The sequence below is a fragment of the Lygodium microphyllum genome, chromosome 10, assembly GCF_053477565.2.
Source record: "Lygodium microphyllum isolate KBCC chromosome 10, Lygodium_microphyllum_v1.1.10, whole genome shotgun sequence".
Taxonomy (NCBI): Eukaryota; Viridiplantae; Streptophyta; class Polypodiopsida; order Schizaeales; family Lygodiaceae; genus Lygodium; species Lygodium microphyllum.
This window is the reverse complement of record NC_141144.1, coordinates 50,668,737-50,691,162: the sequence shown is the minus strand read 5'-3', so window position 1 is coordinate 50,691,162 and position 22,426 is coordinate 50,668,737. Positions and strand designations below refer to the sequence as shown.

At 40.9% G+C, this 22,426-nt stretch overlaps 1 protein-coding gene across 4 annotated transcripts in view; it reads right to left on the bottom strand.

Moving 5' to 3' along the window:
• Positions 1-9,535, bottom strand: part of LOC148029990 (floral homeotic protein AGAMOUS-like) — a 91,394-nt gene extending 81,859 nt beyond the window's left edge. For 3 of the 4 annotated variants that reach the window (XM_087686257.1, XM_087686256.1, XM_087686258.1), the window contains exon 1: positions 9,236-9,535. In XM_087686257.1, coding sequence (XP_087542383.1) covers positions 9,236-9,534 — 299 coding nt within the window. In that variant the 5' untranslated portion in view covers position 9,535. Of the gene's footprint in view, positions 1-8,511; positions 9,032-9,235 lie in introns of those variants that run through there. The other variant, XM_087686255.1, reaches the window with a different exon arrangement.
• Positions 9,536-22,426: the final 12,891 nt, after the last annotated feature.

Sequence of the window (22,426 nt, the reverse complement as noted above, 5' to 3'; positions counted from 1 at the left end):
TTTGAAACAGTCGTTCCAGTAACATAATTTTTAAATTAAAAAAAACGTGTCGCCCACTACTCCCATGCTTGCTCTCGTCCACTTGTAGGCTGTCGCGACTCGCCTGCATCTCCCGCCTGTCACCCGCGAGCTTCTCCTGCATGTCGCGACTCGCCCGCTTCTCCTGCCTGTCGTCCGCCTTCTCCCGCATATCGCCCGCTGCTTTGCTTGCCGCCCGCCTTCTCCCGCTGCTCCACCTGCTCCCGCTTCACTCATCTGCTCCGCCTGCCACACCTACCTCACCAAGGCCGTGCATACTTCTGCCCACCTGCCTCTCCCGTCTACGTTGTGTGCGGCCCACCTCTATTGCTTGCTTAGCCTGACTCCTACCCGCGATTAGGTGAAGTCTGAGGAATCTTGATTCTCGATGCTCATATTGAAATTTTGGCCGAAACTTTTGCAATTTTATTATACTTTCAACTTTGGTTGAAATTTCTACAATTTTATTGAACTTTGACACATGGATGTTGAAATGTTGGCTGTAAATTTCTATAATTTCATTGAAGTTTACTGATTATTTGTCACTTCTATATAGATGGTAGCATTGACATCTATGAGATCTTCATCATCCTCAGTAAGTACTTCGTCAACACAACTGGACAAAGTCGAAGCACTACTGGGCCATGGTGGGATGAGGTAGATACAGGGGTGTCATTGAGAGGTGGAGGGGCTCGCCCTTAGAAATGCAAACTTTGCTCTTATGCTCACACTAGTGGGGCTGATAAAGTGAGAGCCCATCTTCTACATGAGGAGGGGAAAGAGGTGTGTTTTTGCATCAATGTATCAATTGAGAAAATGCACGAGTTACTTGACCGCATAGCCACTTCTATAGGGAATTCACATGCCAAGAGGACGCCAAATATAGTAGTGGATCCAACAACATGGACTCCAAGGCCAGCAGGGCATGGTGCTTCATGCAAAAGACCACCAGGATTAGTGGCTACGCATCCTTCTCGTGGGCCATCAATGGCAACACATCGTGGTGTTAAACAGAGTTCATTGCACACTTCATGGGAACCAAAGAAAAAAGAGGAAACAAATGCAGCAGTGACACGTTTTTTTTACCATGACCATATTGCATTCAAATCAGCCACGTCACCTTATTTTTTAAATATGGTGACAAAGATTGCAGAGTATGGACCCCCTTCGTCAGAAACTATCAAGACTACATTGCTTCAAAAGAAGAAAGTAGCCATAGAGATTGCAACAGCAAATATTTGCAATCAATGGATAAGAAATAGAGTGACATTGATAGCAGATGGATGGAGTGACACACGCCATAGGTCCATACATGGTATTGTTGCATATTCTTGTGGAGATGTATACTTCATTGGTAGTCATGATGCCTCAAAGACTGGAAAGAGTGCAGATGTATTGGCATCTGAGTGGTGCGAGGCAGTGCAGGCTGTTGGGGTAGAAAATGTAGTGCAGTTTGTGGCAGATGGTGAACCTACAAACAGGGAAGCAGGAGACATTTTAATGGCAATGTATCCACATATCACCTTTAGTCCATGCATGGCGCATTGCTTGAATAACTTATTGAAGGATATTGGGGACTTGCCATGGATTGTATCTCTTATTGCGAAAGGCAACAATATTATCACATTTATATGTAATCATCAGTACTTGCATGCTGAGTTTCGCAAGAGAAGTGACAAAGAGCTTCTTAAATACTCGGATACATGATTTGCATATAACTTTCTTATGCTTGGTCGATTGCACTATTGCAAAGTTGCAATTAGGGAGCTATTTGCTAGTGATGAGTATGAAAATTAGATTGGGACTGCCACTGCTACTGCTGTATTATGTAATGCATATGTTTCTAATAGAGATTTTTGGGATGAGGTCAATCGCACCAACCAAATGGTTGATCCTATTATGCACATGTTGAGGCTTGCAGATGGCATGGATCCATGCATTGGGAAGACCTATGAAGGTATGGATCACATGATTGAGAGGTTGGAGAGTTTGGAACCAAATGTAGATAGGTATGAGCAGATCAAGGAGTTATGCATCAGCAGATGGAATGAGTATGACTCTTCTATGCATGCTGCAGCATATGTGCTTGATCCTAAGTTTTAAGGAAATATGCAAGAAAGAGACCTTGAGGTGGTCAAGGTTTGGAACACATTGCTTGCAAGGCTTTATCCTAGCTATGAAATGCAATGCAAAATTAAAAATCAGCTCTTTGTATATCGGCAAACATTAGGGATATTTGGTACAGAGGATGCACTAGAGGACATGACAAATATTGGGGCTGCTTTATGGTGGAAGGACTACGGGGCAGAAGCTCTATATGTTGGAAAAAAGATGACGATGATGATGATGATGGTGATGGTGATGGGTAGGATGTTGTTTAGCAGGATGAGCATTCAGGCACAGTGGAGCCATCTTCAATGAATCAGAGCACTTAGTAGCTAGCCTTTTGAAACTTTAGAGTATTGACTTGGAAATTGGAGCTCTTACTATTTAGGCTTTAAATTTTAGTGCATATTTTGTGTTTTTGCAATGCACACTTATTGCTAGTTGGACTTATGCAACATTGTTGATTACAATGTTAAATTATGAATGCGACAATCCATTGCTGGTTAAAATGTTTTGAATCTTTATTATTATTGAAACTTGATTATTATGTCTCTAGAGTCTAATTTTATGAATTATGGTTGATATGATCTCTCTCTCTCTAGATTCTAAGACAAGTGTTGTCTCTCTCTCTCTCTCTCTCTCTCTCTCTCTCTCTCTCTCTCTCTCTCTCTCTATATATATATATATATATATATACCATTCCCGTTTCCTCACTTTGGGCATTCCCCCCATTCTCGTTCATGTTCCCTGTTCTTGGTAATTATGGATTTATGTAGACATTTTTTATGCACTATCTTATTATCATAATTTGTATCTTGTCATGATTGTACTGTATCTTTTATTATACGATTATCTATTTATTTTATGTATGAGTCTTATGGATTTAAGTAGACTTTGCCTTCATGGAGACAGGCATTATACACTTTACTGCAACTATTTTGTATGGCCCAAATAAAGCACATAGTGCTATTTGTGGCAGGGTAGCAAATTTATTTTTTCCTATAACCATCACTGTTAGCATCGCAAATTTATTGCACACATCACTATTAGCTTCACATCTAGCGTCGCAAATCGTTGCTATATGCATCGCTATTTAGGTCTCTATCAGCGTCGCATATACGCCATTGATAGTGACGCAAATAGTGATGCTAATAGCAACTATTTTATGGCGTCGCTAATACCAATGTTTTTTGCGACAACGGGGGTTAAATTTTTTATGGACATTTTCATTGTTTTAAATGTCGGTATAAGGCATGTATCATGTAGTGATTTGAAGTTGTGGATAGATGAGATGTTTCAGTATTATTGCTCCAAAGTGGCTGAGTGTCGTGAAACTTCGTGGCATACAATGATTAACTATGTGATCCTAAATCAAAGACAGACCAAAGTCTCTATTCATGTATAAAACATTAATCAACAACTGAGGGTGGATCTTTTAGTCTATCTTTCCAAACGTTCATTTGATTTCTCTTTCTTTGATGCTTATCATCGACAATCCACCTTAGGCCCATCAGTTCCTAGCTTATCTTATTATAAACAAATGGCTCCAAAAACTCTCCAAAAACTTTTGTGGATGAATCCTTATCTATGTACCATTTTCACAATCATCAAGCCTTCAAGAAAATTCATGTTTATTGATACCTTTGGATGTATCTTTCATGATTCAAAATGATATATCTCTCTTTTGGAGGTGCCATTCAAATGGGTGTTTTGTGTTTATGATGTGTGTTAATTTATATGTGATGGATTTGTGGTGGTTGAATATTTGATGTATTCGAGAGCTCTATTTTTGGAGATTTACAGTGATGGTGATGGTGGATAGATAATTTAAGAAACAAAGATGCAAAACCTCTTATATACTTTATAAATTTATTATGATTTTATGTTGTTTATAAGATATGTTAATGAATAAAGGGTTTTCTTTTCGTTGTATTCCTTATTAGATACGTGTTAGAAGTTGGGGTCATGGTTGGACAGTTTATTAACGATACTAAAGAGGATCAAGTTAAGCTCCTTAATAAACTTGTGTTCCGTTTTCCTAGGTCACGAGGACACTACCTTATTAAGTGTAGAGATATATTGAATGCTGAAATGATTTGATTTTTTAGTTGATTTTTATTATTTTTGAGAGTTAAAAGGTTGATTTTTTATGGATGCTGAATGATGTTTAGTTATTTTGGAAGTATTTGAGAGTGTTTCGAATGAGGTTGATTATGTTTTGAAAGCTCATGATGTTTTTCAGTAAAGATATGAGGCTTTGTGATGTTTTAATAGATTCTGATTGGTTTTGTTTAGATTCTGCTTTGTTATGTTTTTCTTCTGTATGAAGCATGGAGTAATGATTGATAAAGCTTGTGGTTATTTGAAAGCTCATTGAATGGTTTCTGATAGTTTGGAATGGTTTTAGTATGAGTTACTAGTTTTCATGCTTTCTGTTGACCTTCTATAATCCTCTATTGAGCTTCTGTAGAGCCTCTATTTTTGTCCAATATACCTCAGTAAGTGTTCTGTGAAATGTATGTGAGACTTCGGAAAAGTTTTCTAGCCTTTAATATAAGTTCAAAAGAGCTCAAGGAAGTTAAAAAAATAGCTTCTCAAGACTCAAGAGAAGACTAGAGAGAAGTGACAGTGATGAGCTGTGAAGAGCCATCATAGTGGCTCTGGTAACCTTTCCTATTGGACACACCTCTTGGGAGAGGTATCCATGACCAAAGAAGGGTTATTGTGAGTAATTATTGAGTATTATAGTGAGGAAATGATATACTATTGATTGAGAGAGAGAGAGAGAGAGAGAGTCAAAGATATTCAATTCTATGCTAAACAATGTATCTGTCTATGAGAGATTGTGAGAGAAAGCTATGGAATCTATGAAGATGAATCATATGTGATATCTTTTCATTCAAAGTGGAGTATTTTTTTGTGTTTTAATATCTATCAATAAATTCTATGAAGAATATGAAGAGTGATGGATTTTATTAAAGTTAAAGTCGTGGTAGAAGAATTGTTTCTATGAAGCTGCATGAAGATTTCTTATTAGTGGTGTTGTTTTCCTTTTTGTGATCATATAAAAGATGAAAAAGATAGTTGTTAATGATACAAGATAGATTTTCTTGCATTAGAAACCCATTTCCTTGGTGTTCCTTTGGGGCTCCAACTAGCCACTCAACTTCCATATTGGCTTTGGAAAGCCATCTTCTCTTAATCACTTTCCATGAACCTAATTTGGTGGTATCCTGTGATCTCAAGTCGATTCTACTGAAGTAGCATGCCACTTGTAATTGATCCAATAATTTATCTACTACTAGCATGGGGTACCTTTTCCTAATTGTTGATTTATCGAGAACCCTATAATCTATGCATAATCTACGAGACCTGTCCTTCTTAACAAATAGCAGTGGAGCACCATAGAGTGACCTACTAGGTCAGATGTTCTTGGATGCTTCCATTTTTCCTAGTTGTCTCTTTAGCTCCACCAATTCCGTACTTGTCATCTTATAGGCTGACCTAGCTGGGGACTGAACTCCTGGGCAAGAGATTAATCCTATGATCTACAATCTTGTGGGGAGGCAACCCAAGAGGCAATCGGTCAGGCATGACATCCTGGAACTTATTCAAGACCTCTCGCACCTTCTCATCTCCTATTCTTCAGATGATCTATTGATTCACTGACTCTTCTTCAATAAGTCACATCATACAAAGCCGTAGTTGGCCCCCATGTTTCAACTCTTTTCCAGTTGCTTGGCAGTAATCTCTATGGGATATTGAACCTTCACTTATTCTTCATGTTTTTCCTACGTTGTTTTCATTTCTTCAGCCTAGTCCTTTGTCGACTTTATCTCTAGTAAGCTCTTAGCTTATTCCTCATGTTTATGATGCTTTATTGGCCCCTTTAGAATCCATACTTACATGGCACTATCTTTTAGAGTACTCCTTGTGTCACTCACCTTTGTGACCACCAGGCTAGCATCCACAGCATTGCTTGCCCATGTTGTGTTGTGGCCCTTGCATCTTGTGCAAAAGTACAATACCCACACTACTGCTTGTGGAATTTGTAAGTAGATCTTATTCTTTTTTAGACCCATTATTTGCACAACATGGTTGTCTATATATGCCTTCAAAAACATCCATTAGAACCACTATAAAATTCAAGCTAGCTTGCCATTGCCCAATCTAGACCGGCACATTTTTTACCAATTCATAATATTTGTATTTTCCTTGTACAAATGACACCTCCAATCCTTTTGTCCTCTTAGGCCTCACACCTAGTCAAGTGGCTACTTGAGATGATAGAAAATTATGAGTTGCACATGTGTTCATCATCATCACTTGTGATTGATTCCCCATCTTAGCTTCAACGAACATATTGATGATGCTCGAAATGAAAGTCAACATGGTCGATGAGGATTTTGCCCCAACAGCACCCAGCTTGGCCTTTGCTTCCTACTATTTGCCTTCATCTTCTATTTCTACAATCTAAACTGTAGACTTGGACCCCTCTATCTTTGCTTGTGCATAAGCAAATCTAGACCCACTTGTTGAGGTTGTTGCACCTCTCAGACACTCTCGAGCGAGGTTAGTTCCCCCATATATATTGCAGGACAATGGGCATCCTCTATCTTGATTATATATATTTTTCTCTCCATAATCTCTTTTGTTTAAGTAGTTCCCTCGGCCGACTCCTTGGCTAGTAGTTCTAGAGCTAGCAAAACTATTTGTTGGAGTTGACTCGGACCGAGCTCCCTCATTGTACTCTAGCCTAGGAAATTGTATGTTATTCCATCCATTGCTTCCAAGGGCATTACTTTGAAACGATCCTTGATTCTATCTATTTCCCCATGTTGAGTTTGTAGGAGTGGTGTTACTCTCTTGAGAGGTACCATGTCCTGCCCCTCCTTCTCTGACATCAAAATCGATTAACCTTTCGGCCATGGTCATAGCCTCCATACACTTTCTAGCTCTTGTTTTTCTACTTTCCATACATAAAACCATGTAACTTTGTAGTAATATCCATATAAGGGAGCTGTAGCATTAGATATCTATATTTTTGTACATAGTCTCTCATTTTTCCAATAGTCTGCCTCACATTTCTCCATTCATCTCTAACTTTGAATGGCTCATTCTTTGGTACAAAGTAATTCTTCATGTTCCTTTCTAACCTATCCCATGATAGTTTCCTGCCATATTGTTCTTTTTCATACATCAACCATTTTGAAGCATCACCCTCTAACAATTGGACTACTACTAAGGCTTTCCATTTGCTTTTGAGACTTTGAGTAGCCTCATGTACCCATCCACTTCACGAATCCATCTATTTAGACTCACAAAGTCCCTTCTCCTTTGTACTTTTTTAGTGCCTCGAACTTATACTTCTCTATTTCATCTGATGAGGAACCATATAGATTCTTCTTTTTTTTCTTTTTGCCTCTTCTGTAACCACCATCATTATCAGTCTCGACTTGAGCCTTTCCCAAAGCTTTGGGCAGCATGGTAGCTAGCAGGTCCTTCATAATCTCACGCATGGCCTCCATTGGGTCGAGGCACATCTCCATCATACAGTGCTACTTCCATCTCATTTTCATGTTCAGTTGCATATCCTTCATCTACCTCTAGTTAAGGTCTACTTGGCTTGATTACAAGGGCCACCGAGATCAGATCCCGATCATCTCGAATCGCACTTTTGTTCTTATTGCATCCATCCATGTTGATGAACCATAACTAGCTTCCCTGTTGGAATCGCTCCCACACCCGTTGAGGGTCTAACCGTCGTGTGAGGAGAGCTCTGATAATAAGTGTGATGCACTAGGAGTGCGTGGAGTGGTTGTCCAACTTTTCGTTTGCCACCCCCACGATTGGCACTATGATCTCCCACAGTCAAACCACCACCTTTGCTTACAAGAAGACACTTTGCTAGAAAAGAGAATAGATTGCAACAGAGCTTTGATAGTGAAAGATTATAGTTATATTATGTAGGTGCAAGGCCCGAGTGGAGCGAGGAACACCCGGACGTTTGCAAGATGATAGCTTGTTGCAATACTTGTTTGCGCACTTGACCTCCCTCATACATCTCGACTACCATGCGTAGGCATGACCCCTAAACATGGCTGTATGACAACAATTGCTGACAAAACAATTTTATATCTTCGAACGTGGATATCCCAGACTTCCGTGATCGAACTCCTTTCTCCAGACTCCCACATGGGATGATGCCACGTCAAAAGGTATCCCTGGACCGCATCACGCACGGCCACACCTTACACGCGCAAAATATATACGGTTATGGAATCTGAACTCGTATTTCAAAACCACCGCGTGAGAGAGAGAGAGAGAGAGAAAGAACGTAGATGAACGGCATTGCACTCCTGTTGTCACGCACGACTTCTGTAACCAAGAATTCCCATCACCCTTCCAAAATATCATTGGTGGTGAATCGATAGCATCCTTTGTAAGACGTTGGTGGCCAAGCTTAATTCAGTACTATGTTAATGATACGTTTACGTGACAAAGAAGCTCGATATGGCTAGGTATAAAGTCATTATCCCGTTGAAGCAATTCTGCGCTAATTATTATACGCAGGTGAGCATTTGAAGGAAGATTGATGTTCGACCACCCACCTAAGCCCTCGAGTGTGAAGCATGCGCCTACAACTGTACGATTACTGACTCTTTGAAACTCAAGCCAAAGGAAAATCCCCCCGTTCGAAATCTGCTGCCACCAGCACTGAACTGCTCCTGAATCACCAACCACTAAAGCGTGGCACCTGAATCTGAGCTATTCCTAGTGGGCTACACCAGGTCCCACAATTCTGAAGCTAGAGATAAGCGATATAGATCCTTGATGTAAGCATTTCTGTGCTTATGAGAACAGGGAGAAGCGTCGCTTTTGATGCAGCGATAGAGTTCGAGCTTTTCTGTTACAATACCCGTAGTTCAAAGGACAAAATTTCATATATTCAGTGATGCGGCTTACAATGAAAGAAATGCATTTCTGCAGAAAGACAAGCAGATCGTGGAAGTGCAGGAGAGAGAGCGTCTGTGTATGTGTCTGTGTGTGTGTGTGTGTGTGTGTGTGTGTGTGTGTGAGAGAGAGAGAGAGAGAGAGAGAGAGGTCCAACCTGGAGCTCGCAAACTCGACGACCTTTCCGGTGCTGGAGAAGAGAACGAGGAGGACGTCTACATCGCACAGGACTGACAGCTCGTGTGCCTTCTTCAGCAGCGCGTTCTGTCTCTTGGAAAACGTCACCTGCCGGCTGCCCGTGTTCTCGATCCTCCTGATCTGTATCTTGCGTCGACCTGCCTGCATTGCCGGCCTTTCAGTAGCTTCACATGCCGCATTCTCGTCCTCCATATCATGACACGCTTCTTTCCCCTTCGCCTTAACTGCTTCCAGCGCCGTTGCTTGCACGGCAGCCATATCCATGTCTACAGCTTGCGGCTTCAATATATAGTCGGCCCTGATAAGGCATTCGTGCTCTCCGGCATCATCTTCTGCTACAGTAGAGTCCTCTTCTGTATCGTCCTCCTTCTCATCTAACATGTTCTCGGCCTCCGCCGCAGCGTCAAAGAGCTCCACCGTGTCTTTAATCTTCACAGGCCGCTCCTGACGCTGTTCCTCTGCATTCTCAGGTAAGGCCGGGGCTGGCGATGGACAATCACTATGCTCCTGTAACGCGGCCATGGCCTCCTTACACACCCTACGAGACGGTGGCATCCACGGACCTGCTAGCAGCAGGCAAAATCTTTGATAGCCGGAAGCAAAGACTGGTTTCTGTTTTCTTTTTTCTCTCCCAAAAGGAAGCAGAGAAAGTAGGAGGAGGAGGCGGCGGAGGAGGACTCGGGAGGAGAGAAAGGAGGAGAGGACTCAGGAGGATGATGAGAGGCCAACCTGTACAAGCAGATATGAAGTGCAGGAGGATGCGATGGGAAAGAGCTGGAGAAGGACACGCGTTAATGTTGACAATAACAGGATTATAGAGGCACGTAGAGGACTGACGGGCTGTTCCCACCAGGGCCTGATCATTTGAATTTTGCAGCCAGCAGGATCCACGTGGAGGAATTAGTTGGGAACGCTTTGGTTGGCGAGAACATGTCCGCTGAAGGCCTCCACAATTAACTTGCGAATGCTCTGAATGCCTAAATTCGATGGTTTCGGACCTGTTCCTACCACGCCCTACTCTGCAACGACAATGGCAACCATTATTCGCATTTGCAAGCTTCTATGGCGTCTAAATTTGCAGCTAAGTTCAAACCCCAAACCTTTTTGGCCACTGATGAAGGCGTGGGCTATAAAGGATTGCAACTACCTCGTATGTGCACATTGTTTTTAAATTTTAGATTTGGATATTATGGGAACCATATTGCTATGTATCATAAAATATCTCACCTGTGCAATCAAGTCACTATGGATTCCAACTAGTGCTTGAACTAGTTGGGAACCTTTATAATGGTGGTGGGAACAAGACTTGTGCTCACTTTGATGTGCAAGTATATGCAAGAGGACGGCCCACGCCTAGCTATTTAACTATGCCATGCCATTTGTACTTGAGGTTAGGGCCAATCCATGTGCACATTGATTAAGCTCTACAATGGACGGAACTATACTATGTCCTCAACTATGAGCCACGCCACACTCAGGTTCATTCGACCTGCAACAAGTCCCAAAAGTCAAATTGAAGCGAGTGTAGCCAAGTTACTTGACTTAACCTCTTAAAAATATGGGACTTTAGCAGATGAAATTACTCACACTAAAATTAGTGAGGCTTGTAAGACTAAATGACGTCTTGATACGTGGTAGCCAAATCACTAAATATGTCTCTCCCCCTCCCCCCCCCCCCCAATTTGAAAGTGTGTTTTCAACCATCTGATCTGTCTAGTGCATACAAGCAGTGACTTTGGTGTGGCCGTAGGGGCTTTCTGCCATCACCGCATCCACTCTAAGTATATGGACTTAGACATGGCGGAGATCTATGTCATTCTTCGGCCATGTGTAGGTCTTGACTTCGATGGACCCACCTTCAAACTACTAGATAGAATGTGTGATAAAAGCATAAAGATGAGAAACGTTTTGGCATGTTGTTCTCCAATGGATTAATGACATGTGGAGGTGCCAATAAGTAATCAAAATACCGTCACTTTTTAGGGCACTCCAAGTGACTTTTGCAAGTCTCTTTTCTCCCGAAGTACATAATCAATGGTGCTATTGTAGACACAAGCTAGGCATATACTTTATGGACTTGCAAGTCCCTTTTCTTCAGAAGTATATAATCAATGGTGTCATTGTACACACATGCTAAGCGTGTATATTAACTTGTGCAAGTCAAAACTTTTCTCTTGTTTTACTTTTATAAATGTTGGTACATTGTGGCATGGCCTTACTCTAAATTTGACCACCAAAGAAGAAAAGCACATTGCTCCCCTTCTTGATGTTAGAATAAATGCATTTTAAATGGTTCCAATGTTTAAAATATATCCCCCCCTACTCCCCATCCAAGTTTTTGAGTTTCTATGTTTTTTTTAATAAAATTAATGCAATTGCTTTAGAAGAGTTGATTGGGCAATCCCTTGATTTAGACGAGTAACACTAATTATCACCTCAAATAGCCACATGTTGCAAAGTATTTATCCATGTCCATCTAGCTAGCATTATTTGGCGTGTTTGTGGAAATTGTACAATAAAATATGTGGTTATATCAATTTATGATAATGAAGGGATCAACTGTTTCTTAGAATTTGCTTTTCATCTAATAAAAATAAGTAGCCCATCAAATTCCAAGTACTTGGGTTGTGGCTTAAAGAAAAAAGAGTAAACAATAATCATGAAGTTTCTATATAGATGGTAGCAACATTAATCAATAGCCCCATAATTTTAGAATCTTCCATCAGCTTAATTGTTCCATGGATGTCAATGCTTTTCTTTTTTATTCACTTTTTTGAATAAAAAATCATTCCAAAGACAAAACACTACTTTGCGAGACCCAATTATTCTTAAACATGTTGATAAGAATGAAGGTGCTTCAATATCAGTGTCCCATAGCACAAGTAGATTATAACCTTGCTCACCATATTACATTCATTAGAATGGAAACACTATGATTAATAATCATTGATTATACTTGTAAACCCTATGGAAAAACAAAAGATATCACAAAGCTAAAACATTATTTGTGTGGCTTAGCACCTATTGTTAAGATGAATCCCAACTAGCTCCTCGTTCTTTGCAGTGATTTCAATTTTTTTCTTTTTATTGAATCACATGTTCACATTTGTCTACTCATCTTTAGTCTCTTATTAGCCCATCATCTTCATGCAAGTGGCTCCATACTACATGTATGACCCACTTGTAAGCCGTAGGATTATAATGGGTTTTTAGTTCACAACATTGAATAGGTTTGTAAGAGTACACATGCATGCAAGCTCGTCAATATTTTAGGGTTTAGGGTTCGAATGTGGTAAGAAGCTTCACCAATCACTCCTTTATCCTTGTGATCCAAAGCATGAGCAAGGATATCATTGTGACAGCATTCACCTCCTATCCCTTATGTAGATGGGTAGTCTCGAGTACTTTCTAAAAATATTTCATTACTTTGTATGTTAACATTTAATAAGTTGTTTCAAAACATATTCATCACAAGCATTTGTATGGATGATTTGCATAGAGGTGATGCATACTCATGTCGCGTCCCTAGAAATAGCATTACATTTTGGTATTTGATTGCACATTCTTCCTTGTATATGCATTTCCATTATCAACATTGGATGAAAAAAGCAAGCAACTAGATCTCTCTAGAGTCCAATGAAGATGGTAAACCAAGAGGTCCCTAGCAATAGCATTACATTTTGGTATTTGATTGCATGGTCTTCCTTGTATATGCATTTCCATTATCAAAGGTGGATGAAAAAAGCAAGCAATTGGATCCCTCTAGAGTCCAATAAAGATGGTGGACCAACCTCTGACATTGAAATTCATATTCCAAACAAGTTTGTGGAGAAAGTCTTGGTGCACAAGTATTGGAGCTTATTTGATATTTATAAATATTTAGCTTTGAGTGGGAGTCTGTATACTGATCATTTTAGCTTTCAAGTTGGATGTAGGAAGGTATGTTTATTTGAGTTTAACTATGACCTTCTCTGTTTTGATGTGTATATAAATTTTACTTTTTTTGCAAGTGGGAAAGAGAATATAAAAATCTTTCATGTTATCTACAACTTTGACTGGAGTTGAGATCCATGTACAAATTTGATGATGGAAATGAAAACAAAGGATGATATATTGTGCTTGTTTGTTACATTGGTTTTACTTTGGTTGCAGATCTTACTCTTCTTTAGATTTTTAGTCAATGCTCATGTTTAAAAATCTTAAATTTTCTAAATTTTAATGGTCTTATTTATTACCATATGTATATAAGTTCCTTGGGCTCTCATTCCTAGTTTTCACAACTTGCTTCTTACATCTCTCTCATCTAAGCATTCCCTCCTACCCTAAATCCCTTCCCATACATTGTGCACAAATATGAACTCCCAACTAAGCTAATTCATGGCCTTCTTGGAGAATAGAGAATTCAGAGGCCGTGAAAATTTCTTTCAAATTGTCAACCCTCCCATCTCTTACTACAACATAGTGTTGTGGCATGGGTCTAGTCTCAAAGGCCCACGGAATACATGAATATCTACTTTTGTGAGTTTGTGGTATCATTGGAGGGATGGGTTTCCACTAATCTTTTGAAGTACACCAATGTACATGATGCCTTCAAAAAACACCTTGCCAGGCTTATGAGGAACCTGACCCCTACCTTTTATAAAAAGATTACTAGCCAAGAGGCCAAGGCACTTGGGATTGTGCCACTTGGTAGCTCCATGATCCAAGTGCAAGCTTCAAGCAAGCTTGATCCTCAAGTTCCACGCTCTAAGCTCCATTTCCGCGAGTAAAACAAGAGAAGAGAAGAGAAGAGAAGAGAAGAAGAGAGGAGAAGATGGAGAGCTTCTCCACCACAGTCCCTCACCCTCACCTTCACATACTAACTCCCTCACATTCTCACACTCCCTCTCTCAAGCACAAGCTCAAGCAAGCAAGAACAAGAAGAAGGAGAAGAAGAGGAGAGCTATTTTTGGCCACACACAAGAACAAGCTTCTCATTAACTTTTCAGTTTTATATACAAAGTCCTAAATACCTATTGGGCCGTCATCCCCTTATCCCCTTTTTTACATGGCAGACTGTGGTCTAGGCCCTTTTTCCCATTGTCCTCCTATTTTTCTAGCTTCCTTCCTACTGCCCATCTACCTTTACAATTTGCATAGGTGAGAGCATGGTACTCTTTTACAAAATAAATCATGGTGCGCCTTGTGCTCTTTTACAAAAGTATTGACTTGCACTTTTTCTTGTATGCCTCTCTCATTGATTTAGAACTTTTTTGCACTTCTTGTGTTTTCAGATTTTTCTTGGTGTGCCTTCGTATTTTGTTTCACTTTTGCCTTGGCCTTATCTTCTACTTTAGATTTTTCAAATTTTCCACCTTGTTCATTTGAGGGCTAACATTACCTCCTCCTAGACGAGTGCTAGTCCCATGGCACTCACCATCGTAGGTAGCAAGCTTTGGCATACACCCGAAGACATGGGTGGAAGAGACTACTATGGTTTGCCATGGAGGAGTTTTGGTGGTGGTGCGAATGAAGGTCATTGGTGGTACTTTGTTTGCATGATTGGCTAGTGATAGGGTTGTTGTAGTTGAAGATAGGGTTGTTCTTTGTTTGGAGTTGCCCTCATGGGCTGACACAGGTGTTGGTTTGTGGGGATTCTACACATGACGATTCCTTGGTCAGATTGCATGATGGTAAAGGATAAGAGCTCAAAGTTGAGTGTTGATGAAGAATTAATGGTACTTTCATTGGAGTCTTCAATATGTGCAATTGAAAACCTCTCATATGGTCTCTCCCTAGGGGTTAGTGCTAGACTTCTTATCATGCATAAGACGTAGTTTGATTAGTTTGGGAGAGTGGTTCAAACTCTAAGCAAGCCGAGAGTATTGTCTTGCACTTGAGGACCCAAACTGTGTATAGATTGTGGTCCAGATATTATGTGAGTACACATGCATACTTAGATATCACATATTTAGAAAACCGATAGTCAGGTTCCTTGTAGCAATGTGTGGATGAAGCAAGGGTTCAATGGGGTGGAAAAAATTGACGTTGTTGAGGAGAAGTACACTTGAAGGCTTCTTGAGACATCATTTGTGAATTTAACAACACGATGTAGCATAATTGAGCTCATTGACACCAAGATTAGATTTGATTGGGTACTGGGGGACTTCAATGTCGGTGGGGCTGATCACCATTGTTGAGTATATTTAAAAAAAGAAAAAGGAAGTACACTACTTGGGGGTGTGTCTACCTCACTGTGTAGTATTGCATGGTGTCTGTGCTAGTGAAACTAGGAGTTGAGGGAAGCCAATGGTGTTGTCCTACACTTGAGGACCTAGTTTGTGTACTTCATCTTTGCCCTAGTTACTAACCCCTTGTTATGTAATATTGACTACAATTACAAGAAGGCACCATAAAGGGCTTGCCACTACTAAATGTGACTTCCACTGCATCTCAATTATTTGCCAAAAATAGTGCCTCATCTATTGTTATTGAGTAGTCATCTATCAATGAGTTGATGAAAACCTTCTTCAACTTTTCTCAACTCTTTACCTCCACCATCATGAACTAAGCCAAAACTAAATTCCTTCTTCTTCCCTTGGAAGAGCTGCAAGACTAAATGCTAAGTTATGGCTTCAAGATTGTTAGAACATGGGGAATAATAAGAAACCTTGGTGCACTATAGGAGTGGGCCTCACCTCTAAACAAAGGTTCCAACACTACTTTGAAAATGTAAGACCAAGGTCGATAAGTGGATGGGTTCCCCCTCTCTCTCTTATATCGGGAAGGCAACTGCAATCAAAATAATTTTTAGACCAGAGAAAGCTTTTAGGAACTTTCTATGGTCAAGAGATCAAAAGAAAAATCTTGCCCAACAAACAAAGCTGAAGATGGAGCTAGCCTTGAGGCATTCACTAACAAGGCTAGCATAATTTCCTTCCAATTGATGAATCAAATGCATATGAGATAGCCTTGGTCAATTATCCTAGAGGCTTGTATCACAGTATCACTCAACAGAGGTGGCACTTAGGTTGATGTCAAATGGTAGGACTTGTAGGTAACTATCAACTACAAGTTAAACTTTGCCAATAAGTGATAGAAGCATTGATGTGAAGCTGGCAATAGGCCATTGCACATGCTATCTGGATGCTTGTGAACTCCAAGGCAGGAGACATTGCCTTGAGTTAAAATATCTAGATGAATCCCTTTGCCTCTCGATACTCTCGTACCTCCAATATCGAGGAGGTGACTATATATAAAAATGTACATCACGTGAGCTTTTAAAAAAGGAATATTAAAAGTCACAAGCTTACATGTGCGCATTTATAGAATGAAATATTTTAAAATGTACAAATTTATTCACAAAAGGAGTTTTTATATTGCACATGTTATTTTTTTAATAGAAGGGTATTGTTAAGTCATAAAATTGGCCTTGATCTTTAATAGAAGTGTATGATGAACCTAAATGAGTAAACGTGGTAGCCCTTGCATGAAGCCTAATATGTATAGTGAGACCAAGATAGGAATGAACTTCATGGCCCATACATTTTGATTATCCATTGTAGGGTGATTTCACAAAACTTAAAGAAACCCTAAGTCTATATAGGGTATCTTTCTTTAAGAATCTTTTTTGCATGTGTGGTTCTTGCTTTTGTGGTTCAATAATCAAATAAAACTCGAGCTCATGATATGCTAGGAGCTCAAACCTTGCTTCTATTTTTGACTTTTTATGAGTCATGTAACTTTGTTTGTTAAGATTGGTTGTGTACATGTTGGAAAAAAGCATTAAGAGGCTTAGCAAGCATGAGATGAAGTAAAGGTTTTCAAACCCTAACTTTTGCATATCACAAGAAACCAAGGATCATGTGCATGTCACATCACATATTTTTTTCACTACACTAGGTCTTCATATATCCCTATTTCTTAAAGCATTTCCATACCATGGGAGAGTAAAGCACTGCAATGCACCTTTTTTAAGCACTGTATGGCATGAGGCCCACTAAGGTTACACTCAATAAGCATAGATGCATGACCAAATTGATGGGACCTGAAATGGGCTGGCACTGGCTATGGCACTAGCCGGACCTCATGCGCATGACACACAAACACCCTCACAGCCTCGCGGACCAAAAGCGTCAATCTAATGCTAAAGGACAAACTGCCCTAAAGCTTAATCTATGCGTTTATAGTTTGTAGCCCAATGTTTCCCTTAAAATCCTCAAAGGGAGAACCCATACATATTGGCAATGCCACGATTACACACATATGGAGGCAACCTCACAGTAGAAACATCGTAGCCCCACTGCAGCTCTCCTACATTGCAAGGATTGGCCCTTTGATGCGCTGCTAAACATATAACACAAATGAACACAAACTCCTCTCTTTTATATTTATCGTATTTCCAAGAGATATACCGTGTGTCCTCACTTAACAGTCCCTTAGGAAACCGACCCTCTACCCTACGGAAAGGGATAACCTCACACTCTCAATCGTGGGTCAAAGTCCTAAGAAAACAATTGTTATGCAGTCCAAGAGATTTTCCTTTGATACCATGAACCATGCATAGTGCATAATGTGAATGGTTTTGAGAGGAGAATTTAGGTGACGGGAAGTGCTTAAAAATAGCAAAAAATTATGAATATCAAGGGAAAAATATTCACTGTCAAAGGCGGCGGCTCGATCTAGGACGATTTTAAGCGCCAAAGTGCTTTAAAGGTGCCCGAGCGACACTTGTTGATTTTTCATAATTTTTCAGACAATCGTGCGGGTTGCCACGAGATAGTGGCCAATGCGGGATGCTAAGCCGGACGCCTAGGATTTTTCAGAGCTCAATCCGGAGTCCGGACGAGGAAATGGCCAAGGAAACGGTCAAGATATGAAAAGGTGGACACTTGGGAGGCCAAATTTGAGCATGCCTTTTGAGTTTGGACCCCCCCCAAAAAAATTTATGCACCTTATGAAGCAAAAAACGTGGAGAGAAAATGAAGAGGGATGAAAAAACGTGATCAACAGAGGGCGCCATTTTTTTCGCCATGGATGGAGAGAGGGCATCATGGCTCTTGCAAACAACCCCCCCAATGGATTATGGGGCTTCATTCCCCTCTGTCTGTGGACTCTATCGCTGCCTCTCGCCCGAGAAATGGTGGTCTCTATGAAGAATTCTGATTTCAGTCTTTCTCTCTCCTCCCTCTTTCTCTTCTAAAGGCAAATTCATGTGGGAAGAAGAAGGAAGAAGAAAGAATGATGGAGGCTTGTCCGGCATGGATCGGATTGCTCCACGGGCTGGAAATGGTGATTGGTGATTATGCTGGACATGAAGTGCTGCTAATTTCCAAATCTACAGCCATGGACATGAAACCCGAAACACGCAAATAAGCGGTAATTTAAAATTTTCAAAGGAAATTTGAGATTCTATAGCTTTTAATTGATGAAATGTTGTTCATGTGGGATAAAAATTGTTCATGCTATTGTTTTCTATGAGTTCTTGCTGGTCAAAATCAGAAAAATCAGAAAAATATGCATCTTGTGGTTCAAAATAATACATTAAAACACGAAAAACATGAAAAATCAAGGGAAAATGATGGTTTTTGGCATAAAAATGGGAAAGTAAGTAGGAACATCAACTAAACTTTCATTTTTTCTGCAAGAAGGAACTAAGGGCCACTGCCCATAACCTGTTCTTAATTTTTAGTAATTAAATAATGCAGGAAAATAAGGGAAAATACAAGAAAAGGGTGGAAAAACCCTAAAAAATAGGGAAAAATGCATTTTGGGTTCCAAAAAATAAGGATAAATAATAGCAATGTTTGTGAATGTTTGTGGGGACTGAAGCATGAGGATTTGCCTCAGTTCAACCCCACCTTCTCATTTTAGTGTGTGTTTTTCCGGTTTTTTCACATAAAATGATGGTAAAATACCTTATAAATCTATCCAACGATGCAATACTTAAACGGGGAAGGGTAGAGGAGTTGAAATATGTCTAAATGCCGTGTGAGATGATGGAAAAGTTGCTGATTTCTATGCATAGCATTTTAGGACGGATAATAATTAAAATTAAGAGCTTAGTAGCACGAGGATCACCTCGGTGCTAAGCCCATGCAACGAAGCACGAACGGTAGTTGGAAACCATTAAAAGAATGTTTTTGCACTTGTGCACGATACTGTTTGCTAAATGTTTGAGCACTAGGCATCCACCAAATGCATAGAGCATGAAAGAGAATTTAAAAGTATCAGTGATCAACTCCTAGACATGCATTGCAATTGGTTTATTGGAACCTGACCTACGATGAGAGGTAGTGAGGTATCCATGTTGTAGGCTAGTCATGGGGGTCTAGGGGAAAGAGAAGTAAGGACAATGGTACATTCTTGGACACGCTTATTTGGTACCTTGAGCGACTTTTGTGCGAAATGTTTAGATGTTGAGCGACGCACTGAGGGGCCAATCCCCAAGGTGTAGGAGAGTCGCAGAGGGTTGACGACATTCAGCCCAGGAGGAACCCCATGTGTATATGATTCGAGCCTATTTGGCTATGTGAAAGGGACTCCCTCTGAGGAGTGATATTGGGTTAAGATCAGTTGGACTACAACGTATTACAAACGCAATGTTTAGGAAGGCATAGATTTTGATAGATGCTCCTGGCCGCGAGGCCGAGGGGTTGTCTTGTGCGTAGTGACGAGGCCCGGCTAGTGCATGAGCCAGTGCCGGCCCGTTTTTAGGTCCATCAGTGGTGTCTGCCGGGAGCCGTTTAAAAGTGGCGGTTCTCGAATCCTGGTTGTTTAGGGACCAACTAGCAGTTTATGCCAAAGGATACTGAGATTGATCCGTTATTTATTGATAAGCATCGTCTAGCAGAAATCCAAAAGCAAGAAAGAGACGAAAGAGCTAGGCGACGTGCTGAAATTTTTAGGAGATATTCTCCTAAGCGTAGCGGCGCTGAACCCTTACGAGGGAGTGGATCTAGTGGTCTTGGGGCCACAAGCAGTAAGTTAGGAGAAGGTGGAAGCTCTAGTGCTCCCCTTCCTTCTATAAGCCAGTCCACGTCAAGTATGGGAGGTGTAACCCCACCGTCCCCCATTCCTAGTGCAAATCCAATCCTTGTCATGGCGCAGCCTATTGCAATTCCAGCAGGAACGACGGATTTGCCGGCTCTAGGTTACCCACTACCCATTTTTAATGGGCTAGTTGAGGAAGATGCGGAACTCCACATTATGGAGTTTCAAAAGCTGATGTTTAACTGTCGCATCCAAGAAGAAGGGCATTTAATGATGTTCTTCAATACGACTCTCAAAGGAAGAGCCGCTATATGGTATCATGGTTTAGAAGCCGGAACCATATTGAACATTGATGCATTTTATGGAGCTTTTCGAAGGGAGTTTGCCCCTGAAAGGGTTGGACAATATTGGTTGCGTGTACTCAACGTGACCCGCCAAGAACCACACGAGGATATTCGTGCTTATGCGAAGAAGATAAAATAGGTTTTTCGTAAGTTGGACACCTCTATTTCTATCCCCGCAGCTGCCTAATTGCAATATTTCCTACATGGTTTGGACTTTAATATCCAATTGCAGTTGAGTAGTGTTCCCTTGGGGGATATAGATACTGCCATTACACGAGCACAAGAGGTGGAATCCCGACTACAAGCAGCCTATGCTTCTCGAGGCAATTCGAATATGGGTTTAGTATTGGGAAACAATATGGCAATAGCCAATGGCAGTAGTGGCCAAGGGATAGCGATGGCTAATCCTAATGGGAGAGGGAACATGATGCAGAATGTCCCTTTATTACCAGCTCCCCCTAGCATGTCGATGCCTACAGGCAGTCAAATGGCTCCAAATGGGGGAAGCCAGGCGGTCAATTCTAACACCATGCATGTGGCTCAACAACCAGTGCCTAATCGAAATGTTAGGCCGATGGAACGACATGGTAATGACCAAGGCTATGAGTCGAGTTCTTCCAATGTTCTTGGCGAGGTTAAGGACATGATGAAGCATTATACCGACATGATTACGGAGCAGTATCGGCAAATAGCCATTGATGTCAACTTCCTTAAAAAACAACAAAATTTGATAGGAAGTAGATACCCAGAGGAGGGTGCACCATCGAGGTTTAGTTGCAAATGGTGTGGTGGGTAGCACTATCTAAGAAATTGCCCAAATGTTAAGTGCGACATTTGTGGGAAATCCGGCCATTTAGCAGCTACTTGCTGGAGTAAGATCAGTTCCCTCCAGCGAGGAAGTCGGCAACCAGGGCCTGTTAATCATCATGCCCAAGGAAATGATTCCCAGCGAGAGGACGGGCCTAAACAAATACTTCAACGACCAAAGACTACAGTGGAGGAGCTACCAAGTGGTAGCGGGGTTAGTTTGATTGAGGCTGTACGCGTTAATGATGCTGAAACCTTTAATCTACGAGCTGTCCTTACAAGAGGTCAAAAGGGTAGAGAGGCCGACAAGGATAAGCCTGTCGACGGAAACCCTAAACAAGGCGACAAAGGAACGCAAGTTTTGGATCCTTCCATGGAAGGGGGACCTTTGAAGCCCGCAGAGAGTAAAGCTAATAAGGAACCACCAAAGAAGAAGGTGAAAGTTAAGAAAGAGGCAATAAAGCCGGTTCAGCGACCTAAAGAGTGGATGGTTTGGCGTGAAAAGCGAGCTCTATCGAACTATCATGAATTCGATTTGGCGAGCTCTCTTTGCGAAGTCAAGCCGGATGTGAATCTTTTACAGCTTATTAAGCTTTCCCTAGGGGTAAGTAAGGAATTTAGAAAGATCCTACGTACCGGGTATATCGTAGAACCTTTGGGTATTGCGCGAGTTGGTGATGACTGGTTCGAGCATGCTGAGAAGCATTGTCCAAGGGTTGCAGCCTATGTCGATGGGATATTAGTAGATTATGCCATTGTCGACACGGGGTCATCTGTTAACATTATGAGTTCTGAACTGATGGAAAGGTTGGGTCTTGTGATCCAGAAAGATACCTCCACAATTCTCAGAATGGCAGATGATAGTTTGAGATAGCCGGAAGGCTGCATTACTAAGGTCCATGTCACTGTTGCAAATGTAGAATGCTTGTTGGACTTTAGGGTGATTCGTTTTGCAGGGCGTCCAAGTTACCAAGTATTACTCGGACAACCTTGGATCTTGCAAGCGGACTGCCAAGTAGATATACCTG